At 43.6% G+C, this 22421-nt stretch overlaps 2 protein-coding genes across 6 annotated transcripts in view; both read left to right on the forward strand.

Annotated features, from left to right (window-relative positions):
- LOC104021079 (urea transporter 2) overlaps nt 1-22421 on the forward strand; it is a 345395-nt gene that overhangs the window by 301699 nt on the left and 21275 nt on the right. The window lies entirely within an intron of this gene.
- Nucleotides 4180-7536, forward strand: LOC148054956 (uncharacterized). 5 transcript variants are annotated; one of them, XM_087763721.1, is made up of 4 exons: nt 4227-4473; nt 5557-6295; nt 6375-6521; nt 6947-7536. In XM_087763721.1, exons 2-4 carry the CDS (start codon nt 5638-5640, stop codon nt 6988-6990), a joined length of 849 nt encoding a protein of 282 aa, XP_087619847.1. In that variant the 5' UTR covers nt 4227-4473; nt 5557-5637; the 3' UTR covers nt 6991-7536. The 5 variants fall into 5 exon arrangements, 2 of the variants coding, with proteins under 2 accessions (XP_087619847.1, XP_087619846.1); XR_015706143.1 differs by having other exon boundaries at nt 4212-4473; nt 6203-6295; nt 6375-7536; XM_087763720.1 differs by having other exon boundaries at nt 6375-7536.

Here is a 22421-nt window from a genome sequence, read left to right on the forward strand (position 1 = left end):
TTGTAAATATTCCCCTTGTCACTGGCATCGGCCACAACAAGAACTGGTTAAACTGTCTGTGAAAAACAAAAAAGCAGAAATAATGAGTAGTGTTGGGATTTGCAATGCACCTAGGACACATGGAGATCTGAGGTCCTGTTCCTAGGAAGAATGACCTGTTTAAGATCACAACAGTAGTGTTACCCATCACTTCCGAGTCTTAAATTAGTGTAGACAAGAAAAAAACAGGAAAACAAATCTCACTAGGCTTTGACTAGACTTTGTCTTGGGCTGATATATTCAAAGCCCTCCACCATTCCTCCAGGTACGAAAGAGGACCTGAGAGTGAAAAAGAGCTTGTATCATTGGTGTTTCCTTCTTTCTTTCTTTAGTGTAAAGAAAACTTTTTTTTTAAGACCTTATTTTTTATTTTCACTTTGGGAATATATGTTGTGTCTAGGCTGAAGGACTGTTCAATGAGAGACAGTCTACTAAAATGAGGAAGAGTAAGATAAGAAAAAGCAGAGTAACAGAAAGGGGAACTTTTGTTAATCATTTATTTGACATCAGTGCTTAAATTTTAGTCTTCAGAAAACCTGTGTTAAAATTTAAATACTGGCACTTGAATTGATTCGCACGGTCTTTGTGAAACAGCTCAAAGATTCTTCAGTAAAAGTCTCAGCAAGAAAAAGCAGCAAAATACTAGAAGTGAAAATGTAAAAAACCTTTCGGTGAGCTTTTGTTCACCAAAAAGAAACACAACAAGAATCTAGAAAACTTGTAAGAGGAAAAGGGACAATTGTTGAAAATCTTTGGCAGGTTACTTTTAAACACTCCTTCCCCTATAGGTCATAAATCACACAGAGGAGAGAAGCCAAGTTGCATCTCTTTATAAGATAGAAAACAGTGTAAAGATTTCCATAAATAGCCATTTTCTGCATTAAAATCTCCCTGCAGAGAATATTTCTGTCTTGATTTCCAAAGAAAATAAGGACTTACACAATCCAAGTTATGTGTGTATCAGCTCATCTCTTTGTGTCCCCTAACAACTTTTGAACCTGTTTCAACAAAATTTGTTAGAATTATACAGGTTTCATGAAAATTTACAGCCTGGGGGAAGACAGGGACTTGATTACTTGCACCAGCCAAAATAAGACAGGCTCCAGTTACCCTTTATCAGACACTGGAGAATCTGTGCTGGGGAGAGACCATTATTCATACCACAGCTGTGGAAAAAGCTTAAGTTGGCACTCTTTTTTGACAAGAAAGTTCAAGCCCGAAACACACATCTACAGGAAACATGGTTTCATTAATTCTGCTGCTCATGGAACAACTTGTTCCCACTGACATCTTCTGTTGAAGGTATTAGCAAAAATGCCACTTCTTCCATTAACACTGTAGTTTCCAGTACTCATCATTCGATGACACTGTCGACAGCAAAACAAGCCTTTTAGAGACTTTTCAGGCTGGTGGTTCTTCTGGACCATGTATGCAAACAAACTCCTTACACAAGCATTTCTCTGCTTCATTGTGTTGAAATACAAGTGGTGAGTGTGTGGGTCAGCTACAACTCAGAGCTCCTCTGAGTGTGGTCTGGGTGTCTTGTAGGAGCACAGGGAGAGCCATCAAGGTTTCTGGCTTTGTGTTGACTCTGAAAGATCTTTTACAAGCCCAGCAGAAAGGACCTACCTTCTGATCACCACCTGAGGACAGACCCACCACACCATCAGTGCCCACAATGGTTCCAGTGACTGGGTCATTTACACCATGGGCCCTTGGGGCTAATCACAGCTCTTTTACACCTAGACGAGGTGTTGGTATGTTGCCATATACATACATCACTTTATACTTAGAGATCATTCTTGCTCTGTGGCCCTCCAGGATTTCAGGCTCATGTATCTCCTTGTTTTAGGAAGATGTGACCAGGATGGCAGGAGCCATCTCCATTTTCCAGCACACTGCAGGCTGAAGTAGACAGGCTCTACTCTGCAATTGCAAGAGGATAAGATCACCCCACATTCCCCTAGTGAGTTCAGGCTCCCTGTGTGTGTGTGCGCTCCTTTCTGTCCATGAAAGTATGCTGGTTACCTCTCTCCAAGGCCAGACACTTTCACTCAAGCTGGAAACTCACCTACTTTGCAGAGAAAGCACAGTTGCTTGCCAGCTGCCTTTCAAAGTAGTTGCTCAATTGCGCAGGGAAAGCACAACCAACTATGCAGATGTGTTGGAGGACACCCTGGCAGCACACCAGGTGGGAGATCCTCGCCATGTCTTTGCAGCGCTGTGCACACATCCAGGCTATAGTAAGCCACTCAGTCCACCCTGTAGTTCAGACACTCCCAAGGGTCACTTTCAAGATGTTGTAAGGAGCAATTGCTTCTCCAAATGGCAACCTATTTAGTTCATTGCAGGATATACATGAAGATGGAGTGGTATAAGAGCTATACTCTAAGTAAAAAGCCACCCAGGGCACCAGTGGTGGCTTGGCTGTTACCACATCCTCACTGCAATTGCTACTTGGAGTAACCAGGGTTGTGCATACTCACAGATTAAATTGCCAGTGGTGGTATAGCTTCTGCCTGGGCCCCTCTATTAACGTGGTTTAATCTCTAAAATGTTGAACAGGCCATGGCCATCAAGGCTATTCCCTTCACCACTGACACTGTGAATGGTCTAAAACACAGCCTTTCAGGAGAAAGGCTTCACCTTGTACAGTCAGGCCCTGTGGAGGTGCATATGGCCCCAGAGATCCCAGTTTATGGGTAATAATGGTCACACCTGGCTTGTGGATTTTTAGGGGATAGGCCATGCCTAATGAAGTGTGGTGTTGATCAGGGACTCTGAGTGCTAATGTGAATATAAATAATATAATACTGTAACCCAGCCTCCTCCCTTTCTTTCAAATAACAAAATATCAAAAAGTTAAGAAGATTCAACTGAAATTACAAATTGTAAGTATTGGCTGATTTTGAGCTAGTTGTCATGAGCTAAAAATCAAGTTAAGAATTTATTATAATTCAGAAATATATTTCATTTGCCCTTGCATGCTGGCAGCCATGGAAATTTTACTCAGATCTTCCAAGGTGATTCACTTTCGTGCTTCTAGCAAACATGGTTAATGCCAGGTGCCAAAAATTTCTTCAACGAGCATTTTGAGCTAGAATAAAAGTTCCAGTCCCAATAGTAACTTTAATAATTGTTCATGCTACTGCATTTCTATTTCAGGTCTTTTTAAGAACCCTCACAAGAAATAGATCCTTTAGTAGATATCTTCAGTATGTTTCCAAACTCTTATGGGAAATGTCAACCATGCGGTTTTGATTTTGAAGGTCATCTTGGGACTTGAACTTCACAGCTGTTGAAGATGTCCTGCTTTTTTCCTATTCACTCCTTCCAATGCTGCAGCACAGAGGCAATGCTTATGATGTTTTTAACGTCTTTTTAACAATTCTTAATTGCCCTTTCTTAAAACTGTTTGATCAAAGGTCCTAATTTTTGGAATATGTTAGCTATCTTCCTCGTGAAACTTCCAAATTGGCAAATTGGAAGTCCAAACACTGAGGTGCATAAAAACATCCGATGTCTTTTGTATCACTGGTGGGTCTGAAGGGCATAATCCACTAACTCTGGTGATAAAGCAGAGACAACCAAAGCAGGTGAATTCTGGTCTGCACGTGAATGCAGATTCACTCCCTCTAGAGAGAGTAGCTTTGCCATTTCACTTCCCAGTAAGTATGAGAGTGCTGCAGAGCTCTGTGGGCTCTCTTTACGGATTCCATGCCATGTGCATTTGGCTTATTAATTAAAACATATTCTTTACTGTTTTCAATACATTAAATTGAATATCAGCTGCGCTTTTCCTTCTTTATACATAATAATTTAGAATCATAAATTGCACTTGTTCCAACCCAGGAACATTTTGCCCATTATATGGCTGCTGGTCATAATGTATCAGACAGCAATAATGATGCTTGATTTTCATAAGCTGTACTAAATGGGAAGTGCTCAGTGCTACATGTTTTGATTAGCGGACTAAGCAAACCATGGCATGAGAATCCTTATTTACATGGAATACTAAGGCTTCTTTCACAAAGTGATTTATTTAGACAGAGGGACAGTTTAAGTGTACCCGACCTGCCTTAACTGAGATCTAGATCATCTCAAGGTGGACACCTCTGATGCACAAAGTGTAGTAAAGATAAGGGCTGGCGACCGGAAGATCACGCGCTGTACAGAAAGAGTTAAAGGTTGACCCTCCCTTGTCTCCGCCCCTTATAACATGACACGCCTACTGCTGGGAGTATAAAGGTAAACTACTGCGCAATAAACATTGAAGCTGAACACCCACACTGTGTGTGCTGACTGTTCCTTCCCCAGCCCGGGTCGGCTGGAGATCCGCCGGTATAACCTTGATATGTAACGAACGCTACATAGTGGTGACCCCGACGTGATCGGCTGCAGGCAGCAGCGACGGAGCTCGCAGACCTCGTAAAGGTACTAAAATCGGTAGCGACGGAGGTGGGCGAGGATGGGGCAATAAGGAAAAGGCCCACGGGCGACTGCATCCAATGGATGCTACGCCGGGGAGTGCTCGGCGCTCCCACAGAAGTTTTTGGACACCCCAAATTGGGGGAAAATACGCAACGAGCTGACAGAAGCGATCATAAGCAATGTTGGAGGAGCCAGTGACCGGCTTCGTGCCTGGGGAACAGAAGAAACGGTGCTCAAGAAGGGGTTTGCGGCAAAGCGGTGCTGGCTTGCCGCACGTAGCGCGCTGATGGGGCATGAAGTTCCTGGGAACGAAAAGCCAACGGGTTTAGTCTAGGAGGGGACACAGGCTGGCTGGGAGGGAGCACAGCCACGGGGGGATGACCCAGACTGGCCAAAGGGCTATTCCGTACCATATGACATCATGCTCAGCAATATAAAGCTGGGGGAAGAAGAAGGAAGGGGGGGACGTTCAGAGTGATGGCATTTGTCTTCCCAAGTAACCGTTACGTGTGATGGAGCCCTGCTTTCCTGAGGATGGCTGAACACCTGCTTGCCTATGGGAAGTAGTGAATGAATTCCTTGCTTTGCTTTGCTTGCGCGCGCGGCTTTTGCTTTACCCATTAAACTGTCTTTATCTCAACCCATGAGTTTTCTCACTTTTACTCTTCCGATTCTCTCCCCCATCCCACCGGGGGGGAGTGAGCAAGCGGCTATGTGGTGCTTAGTTGCTAGCTGGGGTTAAACCACGACAGTTTTTTTTGGAGCCCAATATAGGGTACAAAGGGTTCGAGATAACGACAGATTTAATTGGAATGTGCTAGATCGAAGTTATAGCAGATATTGCTGTTTAGCTATTAATCGGTAGGTTTCTGTGCTTGCCACGGGGCTTGCTTGCCTTACTGTATATTAGAGTCTAATGCTCGTTAGTGGCTGCTTTTTGCTTTCACTGCTTGCTGTACTGCTGAACTGCTTATCATCTTACTCTGCTGTGCCTGGGAACATTTTGATAACAGCAATGGCTATGTGCCTGGGCTGGCAGATGGCCAGGGCATCTCTGCTGTTTTTCTGTACTGCTGTACTGGACAGGCTGGAACTCCAGTGTGAACTCGAGTTGAAGGGGTGGCCTGTGGGGCACAGACGGGGCCGTCGTTACTGGGGGCTGAGCCAATGGAGGAAGGGGAGGCGCAGGGAGGCTATGGCACAGCAGGAACAAAGGAGTCGGGAAAGGTGTTCCCGTTACGAGTGGGGAGTCTAGAGCAGCCACCCACGGAACCTTCGGCACCTTCTGCACCAGCGGATTCGCCACCTCCTCAATACCCCTGGGGCGAGTTGCAACAATGTGTGGAAAGGGAGCTGACTGATAGGTTGCTGGATTGGGTCCCGGGGGCCAATGTGGGATCCCAGCGGTATTGCGAACTACGTGAAGGAAGATGGCGGGAAGGAGAAAAGGAGGGCAAGACACCATCACCTTCTGAGGACGCCCCGTTGCATCCCAGTGATCGACGGGTGCTGGACACACAGAGAGCAGAGCGCAGGAAAAGATCTGAGGAACAAGGAGAACCGGCGTCACGGCTGACGACATCTAGGGGGGGTGGTAGGGCTCCCCCGGCACTGCCAGTGATACCTGAGCTACCAGAGGGACCCCTTACCCCTGGGGCAGTGGGAAAGCGAACTGGTATTACTTTGCAAGATGCTCGCTCTGTGATTGTTGCTTATCCTGTGTGTTCCAAAGGTCCCCTCTGGGAGGCAGGGGTAAACCCTCGAGGGTTGCAGCCCAACCAAATATGGCAGTCTGATGTTACGATTTATGAACCCTTTAATCCACGTAAGTATCTGCATGTCAGTTGATACCTGCAGTGGAGTTATTTTAGCCACTATGCATGCTAAACAAAATGCTCTCGCAGTTATTTTACATTGGCAGGACTGTATGGCGCAACTTGGCATCCCACAAAAAATTAAAACAGATAATGGAGCGGCATATGTCAGCAAGAAGACAAAGGACTTTTGTGTGCGCTGGGATATTCAGTTGACTCATGGCATTCCCTACAACAGTACGGGCCAAAGCATTGTAGAACGCGCGCATCGCACATTAAAAGGGTTACTCGACCGACTTAGGGAGGGGGAAAATATAAGCCCAGGAACAGGGGTTCCCCCTCCCCTTGACCCTCCCTTATTTTGGGCACAGCGTCTGTTGACAACGGCACTAATTACCTTAAATCATACCATTTGAGGGAACACCTATAAAACCCAGACTGCAACCCAGGCACATTTCCGGCTCGATGAGAACGAAGGGCCTTACCCTTTGGTTCAAGTACGGGACCTGCAAACCCGTGAATGGAGGGGCCCGTATTCCCTCCGTTGCCTGGGACGTGGGTATGCGTGTGTGCAAACCGAGAAAGGGACGCTAGAATGGGTACCCAGTCTAAATATTCGACCGTATAAACATTAATCAATTTATTGAGTCTTATCTTGACAGGTTACCATTTCCCTATGCATCCTGATGGTGTGGGGGAGCAATGAGGGAGCCGCGATGAACTACTGGCTGGATTGGGCAAAATCCATGAACCTAACGGATGCATGTCTGTATATGCCGGCTATTGGACAAGCCTCTACCTGTCTATTGTTCACCCCCTACTTCACTAGAGATAAGGAGGACAGTTGCTGCCACAAGTCAAACCAGAGCTCCACTATCCCAGGCTTACAAAACTGGAATGTTAATAACGCCCAAACTTTTAATAACCGGGCTCATAGTCTTGTTACTTGTTCTTGACCTTGTTGTGCTATTACCCTGTCTGTTACGCTTAATTATGCATTCTATGAGTCGTATATTAAGAAGTCTTACCACATATCGATTATTTTACGCGCAGCTTCCCCAGCGAGATCCAGAGCTACTGGAGCTAAGGGAGGGGGAAATGTAGTAAAGATAAGGGCTGGCGACCGGAAGATCACGCGCTGTACGGAAAGAGTTAAGGGTTGACCCTTCCTTGTCTCCGCCCCTTATAACATGACACGCCTACTGCTGGGAGTATAAAGGTAAACTACTGCGCAATAAACATTGAAGCTGAACACCCACACTGTGTGTGCTGACTGTTCCTTCCCCAGCCCGGGTCGGCTGGAGATCCGCCGGTATAACCTTGATATGTAACGAACGCTACAACAAAGCACTTGAATGATTGTCTAGTCTAAGCTAGGTATGCAAAACTGTATGCTAAAATTAATTCTGTAGGTGATTTACCAAGAAAAGTAGTGTCTTTTTTGATGCTCCATGTGTAAAGTTGAATCAAATGCAGAAGATACTGTGGAGAGGCCTATAGACAGAGAAAAGATATTTTGTCTCTGATGAAAATTTCTATGTCTTCCATTCCTTTTCTAACGGTCCTTCATCTTTCTCCGCAGCAGTCGTGTGTCCTTCATGCCCTCCCTTAACTATACAGGTACACTTCTGTCATTTCACAAGCGCAATCCCTTCCTGATACACCAAAAAAAGCAAACCAACCCATATATATATTCACTTGTGTGCTCTGCGTTGTTCTTTCAGCTCCACCTATTGACGTCCTAAAAAATGAGTGCTTTGGGGCAGGAAATCTCTTCCATCTGTCTTCAGCACATTGCTCAGCCTTGTACATGAACACAGGTGACCCATGACAAGGCTATAGTTTAGCAGATTGAGGGGCATGACTAATCTCTGTGGGTTCAGGACAACTGATCAGACAAAGCTGTACTCTACCACGTTTAAATGGAGATTCTTCTTCAGATTGTAACAGAAACCTGTACTTCAGCTAAGAAAAGTTGAATACAAGCCAACCTAAAGGAAGAATGACCATCATTACCATCATTACCAGATGGTCTGGTTTCAATTCTGACACAAAGCCTACTAAGTCAGTGGAGGCAATCAGGATAAACTATAGAGAAGTGAAGAAATGAAGATGAAAGAGCAAGTAGCCAGTTATTTGTGTGGCTGGTGTACAATACTCCTCATTCATCAGACTGGGCTAAGTGAATGAAGAATTCAAGAAAAACCTGACACAGTGAGCCATGAAAGAAGGATGGTGAAGAGCAAGCTAACAGAGCTAGGAAGTCTGGGAGATGAGCAATGGATTCAATTTGTTTCTCTCCCCTGCTGTTTGGGGTTATATTTTTCCCTCTCTTCATTGTAAAAGGCCTTTGTGGGCCAAGGGACACTAATCACAAATCAGTAAAATGTCAAATTGTGAAGCTCTTTTTTGTCACCCCTGTTCTAAGTGGAGGGTGTACATGGGGAAGGGCAGAGCTAGATAGTGAAGGAGCTGCTGATAGGCATCGGACAACCTGCCACAAGGTTCTCTTCACCTCTTCAGCTTAGCCTCATCCAAAGTGCAACCACACTTCAGTGCTCTTTCTCGGGGAACAGTATGTTCACCACAGCATAGCTGGCAGGTCCCACAGACCTTGTACATCTGGTACCTCCATGGCTTGCTCTTCTTGGACATCAGGATTTCTAGCTCTGGAAGAGCTGGTCCAGGACACGAGATGTGCAGAAGAGCAGCCTCATGCAGGGCAGGGAGCACTAGGCCAGGCCACATGAAATCTGAGCTCTCATTTGGCTCAAACTCACTACCAGCATTTGATCTTGGCTGAAAAAGCACTTTCTCACTTTATGTCTGTCCTACCATCTTTCACATGTAGCTTTTCTAAGCTCCCATTTAGGGGGATGTGTCAGATAATTCCCATCTTACCTGGACCTGCACTCACACAAATAATTGATAGCAAATAAGGACACAAGGGAGAGAGGTTCAACTTCCAGCAGTGTTATGTCACATCAGCCCATGCTGGGGAAGTCACCTATGGCTCAGTGGTCAGCTGGAGGTGGGGTGGCAGTGGGGACTTCACAGAGTCAGTCTGAAACACTGAAATGATTCATATTTTTAAATAACTTCTTGATCCCTGTTTGGAAGGAACGTGTGAAGTGTTAAATATCATTATGAAATAAGTACTTGGAAACTTTTCTCCAGTGGTGTATTTGGTTTAAGGTTGGTTTGGTAAGTGGCCCAAACTACTGGATGTGCCTCTATAAGCATTACTGGAGATGACTCTGAGTGCTGATTGCATTCAGAGACGCACTCACATCTCTGCAAGTCTCCAGGCATTATCTGAACCCTCCCAGCCTCCAAATTGATGTTGGCAGTCACAAAGAAATGGGCATTTCCATCACCTCTGGTAGAAATATCTTGACAACAGCCTCTCCGTATCTTGGCAATTCTGGTTCCAGAAACTAGAGATGGAAGCGGAGGGGGAAAGTAGAGGTATTTTATTTCCATGACTTTAATGAAAGGTTTGGTTGGAGACATCCAACAGAGTCAGAGATTGAGCAACATATCCATCATGGGAACTGATGGGCAACATTATAGCTTTTATCTTCTCTCCTATGTAACTGAAGTTTATAAAGTAACTTGGCAAACCTTTCTGGAGATACCCTGTCACCTCGAAGGTTTACAGCCTTGCTTCTGTTCTGCAGTACCTAAAGAAGGAAAGGAGGTGGCCAAATTCTTCTCCACATAACTCAGCTGGTCTGAGGGGAGTTAGTAGCGGGAATGAACCTGGCTTGCAGTTTGCTGTATCTGATATGAGATATGTGATCTGACAGGATGTGATGCAGTTCAAGGCTTGCAGTAGCATAGACAAAAACTGCATATAGGCATCCCAGAAATGAGGGGTAGAGCTGAGACAGAATATCTTGTGAGGGAAACCCTAAAGAACAGAATTTGCAGCTCCTCCTGCTGCCACAAGAATTGACTGTTGTTCTTATGAGAGCTTGACATCTCCTGGAGGAGATACCATCCCAGACACCCCAGTGTCTTCCCAGCAGCACTGGCAGCAGCCGGAGAGTCTGACAAAAGCTAAATAGACAGGGACCAATGTCACACTGCTATCTGACCACTTACTATCATGCCCACCGAGCATGCTGTTCCCAGTCATCTATTTGCTTTATATCTGGCCCTATAGTGCCTGCAGCTTGAAACCGTTATGTCTTTGCTCACCGCTTCCCTGCTTTGAATCACTCTGTCAGCATGTAGCTGCAGGAGCCACATTTTATGTTGAGCCTCTGCAGTCAATAAACGAGACACGTCCACACCCTGGGCTCCTTGACAGAGACTTTTGCTCATCCTTGCAGTAGTTTTTTTGGATCTAGCATAAAAGTGGTTCCAACCAAAAGGCTTGTTTGAGTGGGAGAAGATGCAGGAGATGCTCAGGCTGCTGGAGGGAGCGTAGGCTGAGGACATGCAACATCGTCTGTCTGGGAGAGATAGCCCAGGAGAGAGCAGCACTCCTGCACATTGCACTCAGATTAAAAGATGTGGCTGTGGCTGAGTGGAAAGCCTGCCAAGGCAATGCTCAGATACCAGATCAGGCTTGTAATTCTAAAAAGGTATGGGGTGGGGTCCCAGGCCACTCTGCAAGGAAAAAAACATGCAGCCTGCTCGGTTGGTTGAAGTCCAAAACCGCACTGCCTCTTTATACATGAGTCATGAGTCTGTGGACTTGTTCCATGGCCCCACGCTATTTCTGTATCGTTTCACACACATTTAGGAAACCAGTGCATAATCCTTACAGCTGTATATTTGCACTGTAAATTTACCGGCTGGTTTGTTACCCCCTCCTTCCACACACACATGTATATATGTTCATACACAGTCTATGCCAAGGCTGCAAAACCAATTCGCAAACAGTGCCTAAAATTAACATACAAAGTTTTATCCTCTACCCTCAACTTTCTACAGTATGATAGACAACTGCCCCTTGGGTCAGGTATAACACAGGCAGAAATGGTTTAGATTTTCATGTAGAAACAATCTGTGAGGGGTTTTTGGGGGGAAGGAACAGAGGACATATTCCAGGAATCTGCTATCAGAAAGATGTTCAAAACAACCAGTCATCTCACTAACCTCCAATCTTTATTATTCCCCTTCCCCCATCATCTCCAAGTTATTATCTGTTTACCACATTTTTGAACTATAACAAAGAAAACAGAATAAAATCAATAGCCCTCTTTACAGCTAGGAGGACAAAAATGTTCAGGTCCCTGGTGGGAAAACTGGTTCATTCTTTCTTCCTTTCTTTCTAACTTAAGGTTCAGTGATTTAACAAAAGCAGACAAAAAATATTGCAGTTATCTGACATACAGAAGTATAACACGAAGTCTGCTCATTATGGATAATATTTATGGCAGATCATAACATTAAATTACAACTCAGCCGCCTCAGCCAGAAATTTGTAACACCACACATGTGCTTCCAATTAAGGGCTTTTGAAGTTGGCCTGGATATTTATTTTCAAGGGATGTAGTGCACAGAACGATTAAAGTTTGCTCTTGTTAGGAGTTCTGCAATCTAAAAAAAAAAAGAGATTGCAAGTGGACCTCAAATTAATATATACATTCATTTTTGCATGAGTGTATACGTGTGTGTCTGTTTATATATATCTATAAAAAAATAAAAATGTGTATGTTAACATAGATAAAATAATATATTAAAAAGAGGGAGACAAAGGGCCCTTTGTTTCAAATGTGGTCCAAGTCCAAAATTTGTGACCGTAATTTTGTTTATAGGAAATCCTTTATAATGCTAGTTTAGTGTTTCCATATGGAATTCTCATAGGACTCTTTTTTTTCCCCCTCCCTTTTTTATTTGGATAAGGCAAGAGAAAAGTGAATGTACATTCCAAAGATGCATAGTCATTCCGGATCAAATTCAATGGATTCTGGCAAGAGTTGAAAAACACAGATGCAGTGTTTTAGGTCTCCTGCTGTGCAGCCTCCAGCCATGAGTGTCTCGTTGAAGCACTTTGTAAAATCATGAAAACCCTATTAAATTCATGAAATATGATATACTGCATTTTCGAGCTAACTTTCCATTGAACTGTCCATGAAGATGGAATTTGGCTGGCTTTCTTATACAGCGAGTGTGTGCACATACACTCACCCCTGCGTGCACACCAATAGATACAACCAGGAGCTGCTGCAATCGTTCAAAGGGGTCTTTTCCCTTTGTTTCTACAGCTGAATCTTCCTCTCCAAACCAGCAGAGCCTGGTTCAAAGCTCAGAAGTTCCCATCAAGCCTGCTCTACCTTTTGCACCACCTAGCTCACCCAACGACCTCTATACAATTAAAGTGCTGAAGAGGTCCTGATGTTTAGGGGAATGGAAGCTAGCCTCCAACACAGCTGCCCCTCTTCCAAGTTAAAACAAAATCCCTTGGTAGGAAACTACCCAACTGAAAGCAGTGTGATATTCTTACTTCATTTCCTATTGGGTTTCACATAATAAAACCATCATATGTTTAGGCTTGGGTTTCTTTTCTCCTTTTTTAAATGAAAAAGTGAGAGCGGTCCCCTGAGGAGAATAGTCTTGCTGTTAAAATTGTCCTTGAAGACACACGCAATTGCAGTCCCATGCATGCCTGTCAGGGTGAGAGAAGTATGTATTTTAGTAAAACTACTCTGCTTTTGCTTATTTATGTCTAGGCACCCACTTGGTTGAAAGTTGTAATAAGTTTAATAAAATGTGCATGTACATGAGCTCACTATACAACTGTGTGAGGTTTTCTTTACCTCCGTGTAAGGCAGATGGAGCTCTCCCATAAAATATGTTGTACTTCCAATTGTGTCTTTTATTCAAGGATCTGTAGGTACTTTAGAAACAGTGAAATTCATAAATGTTCAGGCCAGAAGGGACATTTCAGCATTCAGCCCATGTAATACAGACTGTAAATTTCATCCTGTAGCTGCTGTATTGAGTGTAGTACTGTTGACTTCCAGTTTTCAGATGAAGGCTTCAAGAGAAGAGGAATCCACTGCTTTCCCTGGTAGTTTGCTTCAACAGCTAATCAGCCCTTCTCTTAAAAACATTACCAACAATAAATAACCCATGAGGTTTAAGATAATATTGCTAACAGGAGGATTTCAGTTGTATATCTGTGATTAAGACAGTTCGTGGGAGTCTTAACTCCAACCTTTTTCAGCAAAAATTATAATAATGTGCTTCCTTTTCTCTCCATGATCTCTACCAAGTTCTGCTCCACCACATCCACAGATAATGCTTAATATTTTGTGTAGAAATGCATGGTGGTGTTACTTAAATATCTCTTCATACTTTTGGTACAATCTTTCCCATTTCTGTTGTGTAAGTTTTCTACCAGTGAAGGTTTGACACTTATTAAGTGAGTGCACATCTTTTGATGAAGGTATTATTGCAAGCACTAAAGCGATTCAAAACTGGAAGTTGCTTCGCAAAAGAAATATCCTGAAGTTTGGCCATTAAAAATCCCAGATCCCTCTGGACTGCAAATAAAGGCTTAAATTTCAGGACCACAGTGCACGTTTGACACATTCGCTGGCCTCAGATAGGCCAAAACAGAGACAATAGGTTATCTGCTACTTCCCATTCAAAATAAGAAGGGCAAAGGAATGCCACAAGTCCCTTAAGTACTCACTTTTTTTGTATAAATAGATTTTTGAACTTGAGCTTGTTGCAACATTGATGTTTGCGTAAGGGTTAGGTATGAATTCTCTTAGATTGTGATCAGATCAATTACCTTCTGGAGCTGCCTGTATATCTCCATTGACTAAGAAGGAAGTCTAGTGTCTCTCAGTCAGACCTCCCTGTCTTTTTAGACATTTATTTTGGGTGAGAATCCCATTTTTCCTTAAGAAAACACATTGAAATGAAGACAATTGCCGAAGTGTTACTATGATTGTCTAAGAACATAAGCAAAAATGGAGATAGCAGATATATGACCTTCTTTTTTGTTGATTAGAGGTTACAGGGTGATATATTTCTGTATTATTTGCCACCAGTGTCAAGGAGTCAGCTAAGTTACTTTACATGTCTTTAAATGTTATTGATATTATGATTCATAATACGGTACTCTGTAGTCTTCCAATTTCCTTTAAAACACTGAATTATACATTTGCAGATGCTAAAGGAACATTAATTAATGAGGTTTAAGTTAACAGACATCTTGAGAGGATTAACGTGCAAAAATTAGATAACTAAGTGCACGCCATTTAGGCTTAAAGTGCAACTCCTGCTGTGTTGTGTGAAAATTCTATGCAGAAAAGCACCTGTATTCTCCATAGTGCAAGAAAACAATGGGGGACTTATTAAGCTTTACTAATTCAATATATAAAGTGGCAGCTACAGGAAGCATGTATTTACTACTCTCTGCATTTTGTCAAGGAAGGCTGTTCAAAGGGAACAAACAAAAATGGTCTGGGAATATTTTACTGGATATCCAGTGAGCAAGCTGAGGGAAAAGAAAATCTGGGATACCCTTGGCTTTGTCCTAACCTCCCACTCCTACCCCAGCCCTTGCTGGTTACAGCCATCAACACAGGGTGCACAACCCTTTTGACAGGGACACATCAGTGGACACGTCCTTTGCAGGGCTACCTTTGGTGACAGTGACCAATGTGCATGCATTTGGGTCCCTATCCTTCTAAAGTCTCCCGAGACAGGAGGGAACAAGAACTAGAGGTAAGGTCAGGCTCCTTAGAGCACTCATTACTGCCTCTGACCAAGATGTCACATCCTGCCATGCAGTGCAAACACTCCCAAATTCCCCAAAAGTGTGAGCTGTCTCAGACCAGAGTCTCATGACCATGGATTTACAGATTGCTTCCAGAGATGCTATCGAGGTGAGGAATTCAATCCATAGACCTTGCAAAGGTCTCTAACCCCATTGCTCTTTACTTATGCAACAAAATAAACAGAAAGCCCAGATAAAAGAATGGCATTACGCACTTCTGTGCCCCAGCTCTCTACCTTTTTCCACATGGTTTGAACTTGGACCAAAGTCTTTTTGTGAAACCAGGATCCTATTTACCTTTGAAAAGATGATCTCTTGTTTCTTCTTCCCATCTCTGAAGTGGCTGGTGAGATATTTCCCATCTGTGGTCTCAGTCTTTCTGTCCAGTTACCCTCTGGTCAGGCCTATCAGATGATCGCATTTCTCCTGCGTTACCCACCAATCCAGAACATTTCGTATCAAGAAGAGCCTACTCTTTACTTGCCTAGTATTTCCAAGTAAGTAGAAGATCATGAAGATTTAACAGGTGTTTACAGTCTTCCCTGTGCTGCATTTTTTTTTTTAATTTCAGAAATTTCAAAAATAAGGAAGAACAAACCACTCCTATATTCAGAACAGAGCTCAAGATTTGATAGTACCTACAGTTATTTCAAAATAAAATTACCAAACCACTTTTCGCAGTTGAACCCTTCATTTATTTCACATGGACCACTGGCATGCCAACAGACCATCCTTCTTTTTGGTCCCCTATCTAGCTTCACATAGCCACATATAGAATCATAGAATCACAGAATGCTTTGGGATGGAAGGGACCTTTAAAGGCCATCTAGTCCAACCCCCCTGCAATGAGCAGGGACATCTACAACTAGATCAGGTTGCTCAGAGCCCCATCCAGCCTGGCCTTGAATGTTTCCAAGGATGGAGCATCTACCACCTCTCTGGGCAACCTGTTCCAATGTCTCACCACCCTCATTATAAAAAATTTCTTCCTTATATCTCGCCTAAATCTACCCTCTTTTAGTTTAAAACCATTACCCCTTGGCTAATTGCTACTGGTCCTGCTAAAAAGTCTGTCCTCATCTTTCTTATAGGCCCCCTTTAAGTACTGAAAGGCCACAATCAGGTCTCCCCACAACCTTCTCTTCTCCAGACTGAACAACCCCAGCTCTCTCAGCCTGTCCTCATAGCAGAGGTGTTCCATCCCTCTCATCATTTTTGTGGCCTCCTCTGGACCCTCTCCAACAGGTCCATGTCCTTCTTTTACTGAGGACCCCAGAGCTGGATGCAGGGCTCCAGGTGGGGTCTCACCAGAGCAGAGCAGAGGGTCAGAATCACCTCCCTCGCCCTGCTGGCCACGCTCTGGGTGATGCAGCCCAGGACACAGTTGGCCTTCTGGGCTGCGAGAGCACGTTGCCGGCCCAATGTCCAGCTTTTCATCTATCAGCACCCCCAAGTCCTTCTCCTCAGGGCTGCTCTCAATCCCTTCATCCCCCAGCCTGTACTGATACCGGGGATTGGCCCAACCCAGGCGCAGGACCTTGCAGTTGGCCTTGTTGAACCTCATGAGGTTCACACAGGCCCATTTCTCCAGCTTGTCCAGGTCCCTCTGGATGGCATTCCGTCCCTCAGGCGTGTTGACTGCACCACTCGGTGTCATCTGCAAACTTGCTAAGGGTGCACTCGATCTTGATATAGTAACTGACATTAATATACTGTGACTGTAAACTCTTTGGAGAAGGAATGATATTTGGTTTTGTATTCATGCAACATCATACAGTGCATCCAGCTCCATGATCAACACACAAAGCGCTACCACCATGCAAATAACACTACCTGGCAGAACACTTCTCATTAGGATTGGCAGCAATAGCCAATGGCTCCATAAATTCTCGCTTCCAATAACCACAGCTATTCATTACTTCAAATCCCATTTAAGGGTTTTTTGGATCACAATCTCTCTTCTCCCTCTCCAACAGGACTGCTAAAAAGGAACATTGTGCTCATTCCTTAAATGTAATGAAATGTTTTGTCCACCACACAAGGAGCTAGATCCTAAAGCCTTCCCTGCTCCCTCAGGCAAAACTCCAGCAAGACAATTCAAAACAACCACATCGTCACTGGCATCCTGCTTAATATTCATTGGGGGGGTTCACTATGGAGTAGCAGGGATGGGCATAGTTCAACAGTTATTTCCTAAAAATCCTGTTTAGAAAATTTATAACTGGAAATGCTAGTTTGTTGAAATACAGTTCTCTGTCAACTTGCAAGTCCAAGTGACAAAAAAAAAAATCCCTTTAAATTAATTTGAATGTCTCTCTTGCTTGTGGCATTCTATTTTTAGATATAGGATTTGTTTTAGATGTTCTACAGCAAGCTTGACTATATTCTCTTGTGTTATTCATATTATTCTTATTATTCATATTGTATTCCTTATGGAAGCCTTAATCATAAATCCCACTGGGCTAGATGTTGTACATACTCAGCCCAAAAAGATGGCCCTGCTGCAAAATAGTTTTGGATTTAAACAAAACAAAAGAAAAGGTTGATACGGACAAGCAGATGAGAAAACACCAGCACAATACACAGCAATACTGGTCAGCTGAATAAGCAAGAGCTCAGCACACCAGAAGCCTTATCATTACCAAATGCATTTTCACTGTTCAGACCACTGGGCTAATTTCATTCAGTTCACTTATTTCTAACAAGACAATTAGTCTCCCCTCACCACCACCATCCCCTTTTCCCAGTGAGCCTGGAGAAGACTGGCAGATAGAACAAAAGACAATAGGAAGGAACAGATTAACATCAAATTTGACAAAGCTCTAGAAGAACCTCTCCACGGAAACGCTCAAGGAGACACCTGGCTGGTTCTCAGATGCACAAAGATGGGTCTGTGTATGGGGTTATAAGATGGGTTGCCTGGTGGCAACCAGGAGGTGGACTTGATGACCCAGGACTAGCAGTGTTTTTATAGTGGGCTTTTTAGTTTTAGGCTCAATGGAAAAATACATAGAGATATGTTTCAGAACACCAAAATGATATGAAGAAAATAAAGGTTATTAAAAACAGAATCTATACACACTAAAAAAATGTTTTTATGGAGAACAGAGGCCACATAGAGCTGAAAAGTACTGGTTAATTTTATAAAGAGTAATAACACTTGCATTGCAGATATGCAAATTAAACTTCTATTTCTGCAAATAGGCACACTCTTTACTTGGTTTTTGAAAGATTCCTCATAAGAAAAAGCTGTCATATCCTTTTCTGTCTCTCAGAAGGGTAATTTAACCTGTCCAGAGCTCTGTACTATCACAGCCAGGCTACTTCTAGCCCCGCTATTTCTTGCCATACTATCCAAAGAGATTGCTCCTATGCTTAAAGAGAGAGCTTCAGGTAAGATGGCATACGCTGAACGTATTCTAAAATGATACTGATTATACTTTCTGTTCAGCAGTTACTCTCTGACATACAATATTTACACTGCTTACAAAGTACAAAAGATTGGTGTTGCTCCATGTTCAAAATGGAGCCTGCTCTAGAACCAAGACCAGGACAGAGAGGAGAGGGGCAGGACCACCACACTTCCCTGAGAGGCATCCTTTCAAAGGGAACTCAGACTTGAATGTCTCTTAAGCACACCAGAAAAGCCACCTGTTTCTGGTGAGAGATATCACACCTCCCAAAGCACTTAGCAGGCTCCACAAATAAATCAAAATAACAGAATGAACGTACCCATGATCTCAGTCAACTCTGGCATTCATGACGCTATAAAGCAAAGTCATGTAGGCTAAACTCACCTCTTCTGCGAAGAAGGAACCTGACCATCTTATTTTTGCCAATGGCTCAAAGCAGTAGGAATTTCAATCCTATGTTTAGTTGGGGAAGGAACTGCAGGTCTTCATGAGCAAAGAGGATTATTTAAGTGTGGAGGGACTGGAGACAGAGAAGAAACAACCAGTGGCTGTCCCTTATACCTGACTCATTCCCATGTTCATTGTGGGCTGAGCTCCCACAGGGCTTGTACTCTGTTTCTCTCTTGTCCCAGCCCAAACCGCTTCGGATGTAGTAAATATCCAGGATAGAGTGGACTCTGCGTTGCCACAAATCCTCACGTTTAGATCAATTCTCTGCCTAGGTGTGACGTTACAGCTCAGACAGAAGCTTTGGGCTTTTCGTACTCTGATTAGCTCAAGCCCAATTCAGCTAGACATTGACAGGACTTTCTCTGGCAATTGAAAAAATATAAATCCCTCCTTTAACTATGGTGCAACAGCTAATGAATCATGCAGTTGCTCATAAACACCATTTCCTCACTCCATCTTCCTCTATAGCCAGTGAATCTCATTGTGATTGGAGCAGGAATAAGTATCCATAGCTGTTTGACCAGGCACAAAATTTCCCTAACATTGGCACGGGTGACTGTGTTTGGACGCATGCCAGCTAAGGCAGTGTTTTCATTTTCATAGGCTGTGACTCTCAGGTTGCCTGGTGACTCCGTTTTGTCCTCTCGTTTTTGTCCTCTCATCACTTCGGCTTGCTGGTTTTTATAAGCAGATTTCTCTTGTTCCATGACAGCACTTTCCACCCACAGGTCTCACAGCATGTTTGGGAACATGCATCAGTTGAGGTCCACAGTGATAACCATTGGCTGAAAATTGCATAGCCCCTGAAAAGGCTGTGTATGCTACAGTGACAAAGGCCCTCATCCAGAACCCACTGAAGTCAAGAGAAAGACTTATAATTTACTTCAGTGGGGTTTGCATCTAGCTTGTGAGGATTTGATTTGTAAGGCCGTTGATCTGTTGCCTTTCATGAGCCCTAATTTTACCAATGTATTTTTCGATGCAGTTCAGCTATCGCTTGCGTAATTTCAAATCTGCCAAGTCAGATGGATGTGCTGCATGCCATGTTCCATAAAAATGAAAGGTCAGCTATTAATTGGCTTCAGTTTAAGCTTAGTGACTTCAGAAAAGTCCCTTTCACAGCCACAATATTTGATTTATGGATAGATATATTTGGATCTATTTATTTCAAGAACAAAATTCTCTGGTTTGCAGCCATTGATTTTATAAAAGAGATAATAAAAACGTAATGAGTATGGAGATGCAAAAGTGGAAATGACACGGAGAAAGTAATAATCATTAAAATAAAAATATAAACAAGTCTATAAACCAAACCCTCAAGACATTTGCCATGTGTAATGTAACTTTTATACCTCTTACTTCATAATGCATAACTTTCGAAGAAAATTAATTTAATTCTTTTGCTAACCTTACCCAACCCCAATCAAGTAATAGGTAGCAAGAAAAACAATTATATGCACACACAGTAAGCTTTCATTTAGTTCAAGTTGTGATTCAAGTATTTTGATAGCATAATAAAGACCTGAAACCCATTTTACCAATAGCAACACTGAAATCCCAGAAACTTTGTTTTTTACGTGAGACTACTTGGATAGTTAAACCCACTTAATCTTCTAAAACAGGGCTTTTGTGGAACACTTCTGTGCTGGCCTCTCTAAATTTCATCAGGTACTTTAGCCATGATTCAGATAAGCTATAAATATAGGAGCAGTCTTGCAGGAGGGACAGGGCTTATGGCCAAAGTATGCTGCCAGACCAATAGCCAGTGACAATGGAGAGAAGGACCTCTGGGACCCAGTCTGAGTAAGCAGAGAGGAAAGGAGTGACCCTCATCAGCCCACCCCAGGTAGGACCATCCACAGCAGAGAGTTTAGTCATGGCAGCTCGTACTGCAAGCCCAACCTGACAGCTGGATGTGATGATGCGTCAGAGCTGAGCCCCTGTTGGGATGCCCAATGGGCACCGCACCATCCGCGTGATGCCAGGCAGGAGGCACCTCCTGGGGAGCTACAAGAGGGTTGCCAGGACAGAAGCAAAGGGTTGAAAAGCTCTTTAATCCCTCACCTCCCTCCTCGAGGTCCCGTCCCAAGCTCCCAGCAGTGTGATTGCTACTTTACTGCAGAAGGACAGACTGAATCATGGAAATATTGAATTGGGTAGGTTGAAATTGGGATATTTGGTCCTTATGTTTACCCAGAGATGTATGGCTTGATTTTCCCCGTTGTGAAGCCTTCCTGCTTCCTGCTGCCTTCAACAGACCTCAGACTACACACACAGATTAGAAAATCACACTGACTGTTAAGATGTGTGATTACAGATGTTTCCATAATCACAGGCAAACGTGTCAGCCTTAAATGGTCCTAATCTCAGGTTCCCCACTTGTAAAAGAGAAAACAAGGCACTTCACACACTTTTCCAAGACTAGGACAGGGCTATTTCTAGAGCTGACTGAGGCCTTAGGCAATGGAAGAAGAATCATGATCAGAAAGTCCAGAGATAAAAGAAGGTATATGCTGCAGAAAATATTGTTAAGAGGCTTTCAGAAGCAGGGAAAGTTGCTCTGTGCTAATAAATCCCTGAAGGTTTTGCTGCCCTTGAGTTCAGTGACATGGCTGAGATATCCGTAGTCATATAAAGGCTGCAATTCTGTAAGCAGCTTTGTTGATTGCCAAAGGCAAGAACAACAAATGAATCATTATCATGATTCATATCAATTAGTTTTTAAAACTGATGAAAAGCCAAAAGCTTCAGCTCAGTAGGTGGCCTGTTCCAGTGGATGAGTCACAGAGGATGGCAGAGCAATCCATGCGTCCTGACTTCACCGAGGCTTGAACAGGGATGTAACATCTTTGAGTCACAAGGAAACTTGGGAACTTTGGACAGATCCTGAGCTTCAACCGACCCTGTGAGTACCAGAGTCCTCAGGCACTCACATTTCTGCAAGAAAGCATGAACTTAATGAAGGTGTGATAACATCATTCTTCCCTCTGTCTCCTTCATTTTCAGCTCAGTTAACAAACAAGGCGTTCTTCCATCTTTGGCTGGAAAGACATGTGGAAGAAGTATTTTCTGAACAGGTCTCATCCCAGGGTAACAGCAGCCAGGAGCCAGCTGCCTGCAGAGCTGGAGCAGCTTGTCCAGCTGCAGCTCGTTGCTTGTGCCCCAGGACAGGATTCAGGGAGAGGCAGTTGCCAGGTTGGATGAACATTCTGGCAGGCTGAATGCAACCCACAGGATGAACATTTCTGGCTGAGCCAGACTCTCGCTTGCTCTCTGCCTTGTGTATGTCCATTCTCCAACAAGTCAAAGGTCTCTTGCCCCAAGTCATGACCTGGGTGCATGTCTCAGGACAGTAAGCTCCAGCATGAGTCAAGGCACTTAGAAGGCAGGAACAGCAATACCCAAGGACCCCTCACATCAGCCTGTGTATCTGGCTATGAATGACTGCTGAACTTCAAAACTAATTCCCTTTTCCATATTCTCAGCTTCTTAAGCATTTACAACTTAAAATACTTCTCTCCCATT

This window comes from Nipponia nippon, unplaced genomic scaffold (genome assembly GCF_047370975.1).
Source record: "Nipponia nippon isolate SJK-2023a ecotype South Korea unplaced genomic scaffold, ASM4737097v1 scaffold_29, whole genome shotgun sequence".
In the NCBI taxonomy this organism is placed as follows: Eukaryota; Metazoa; Chordata; class Aves; order Pelecaniformes; family Threskiornithidae; genus Nipponia; species Nipponia nippon.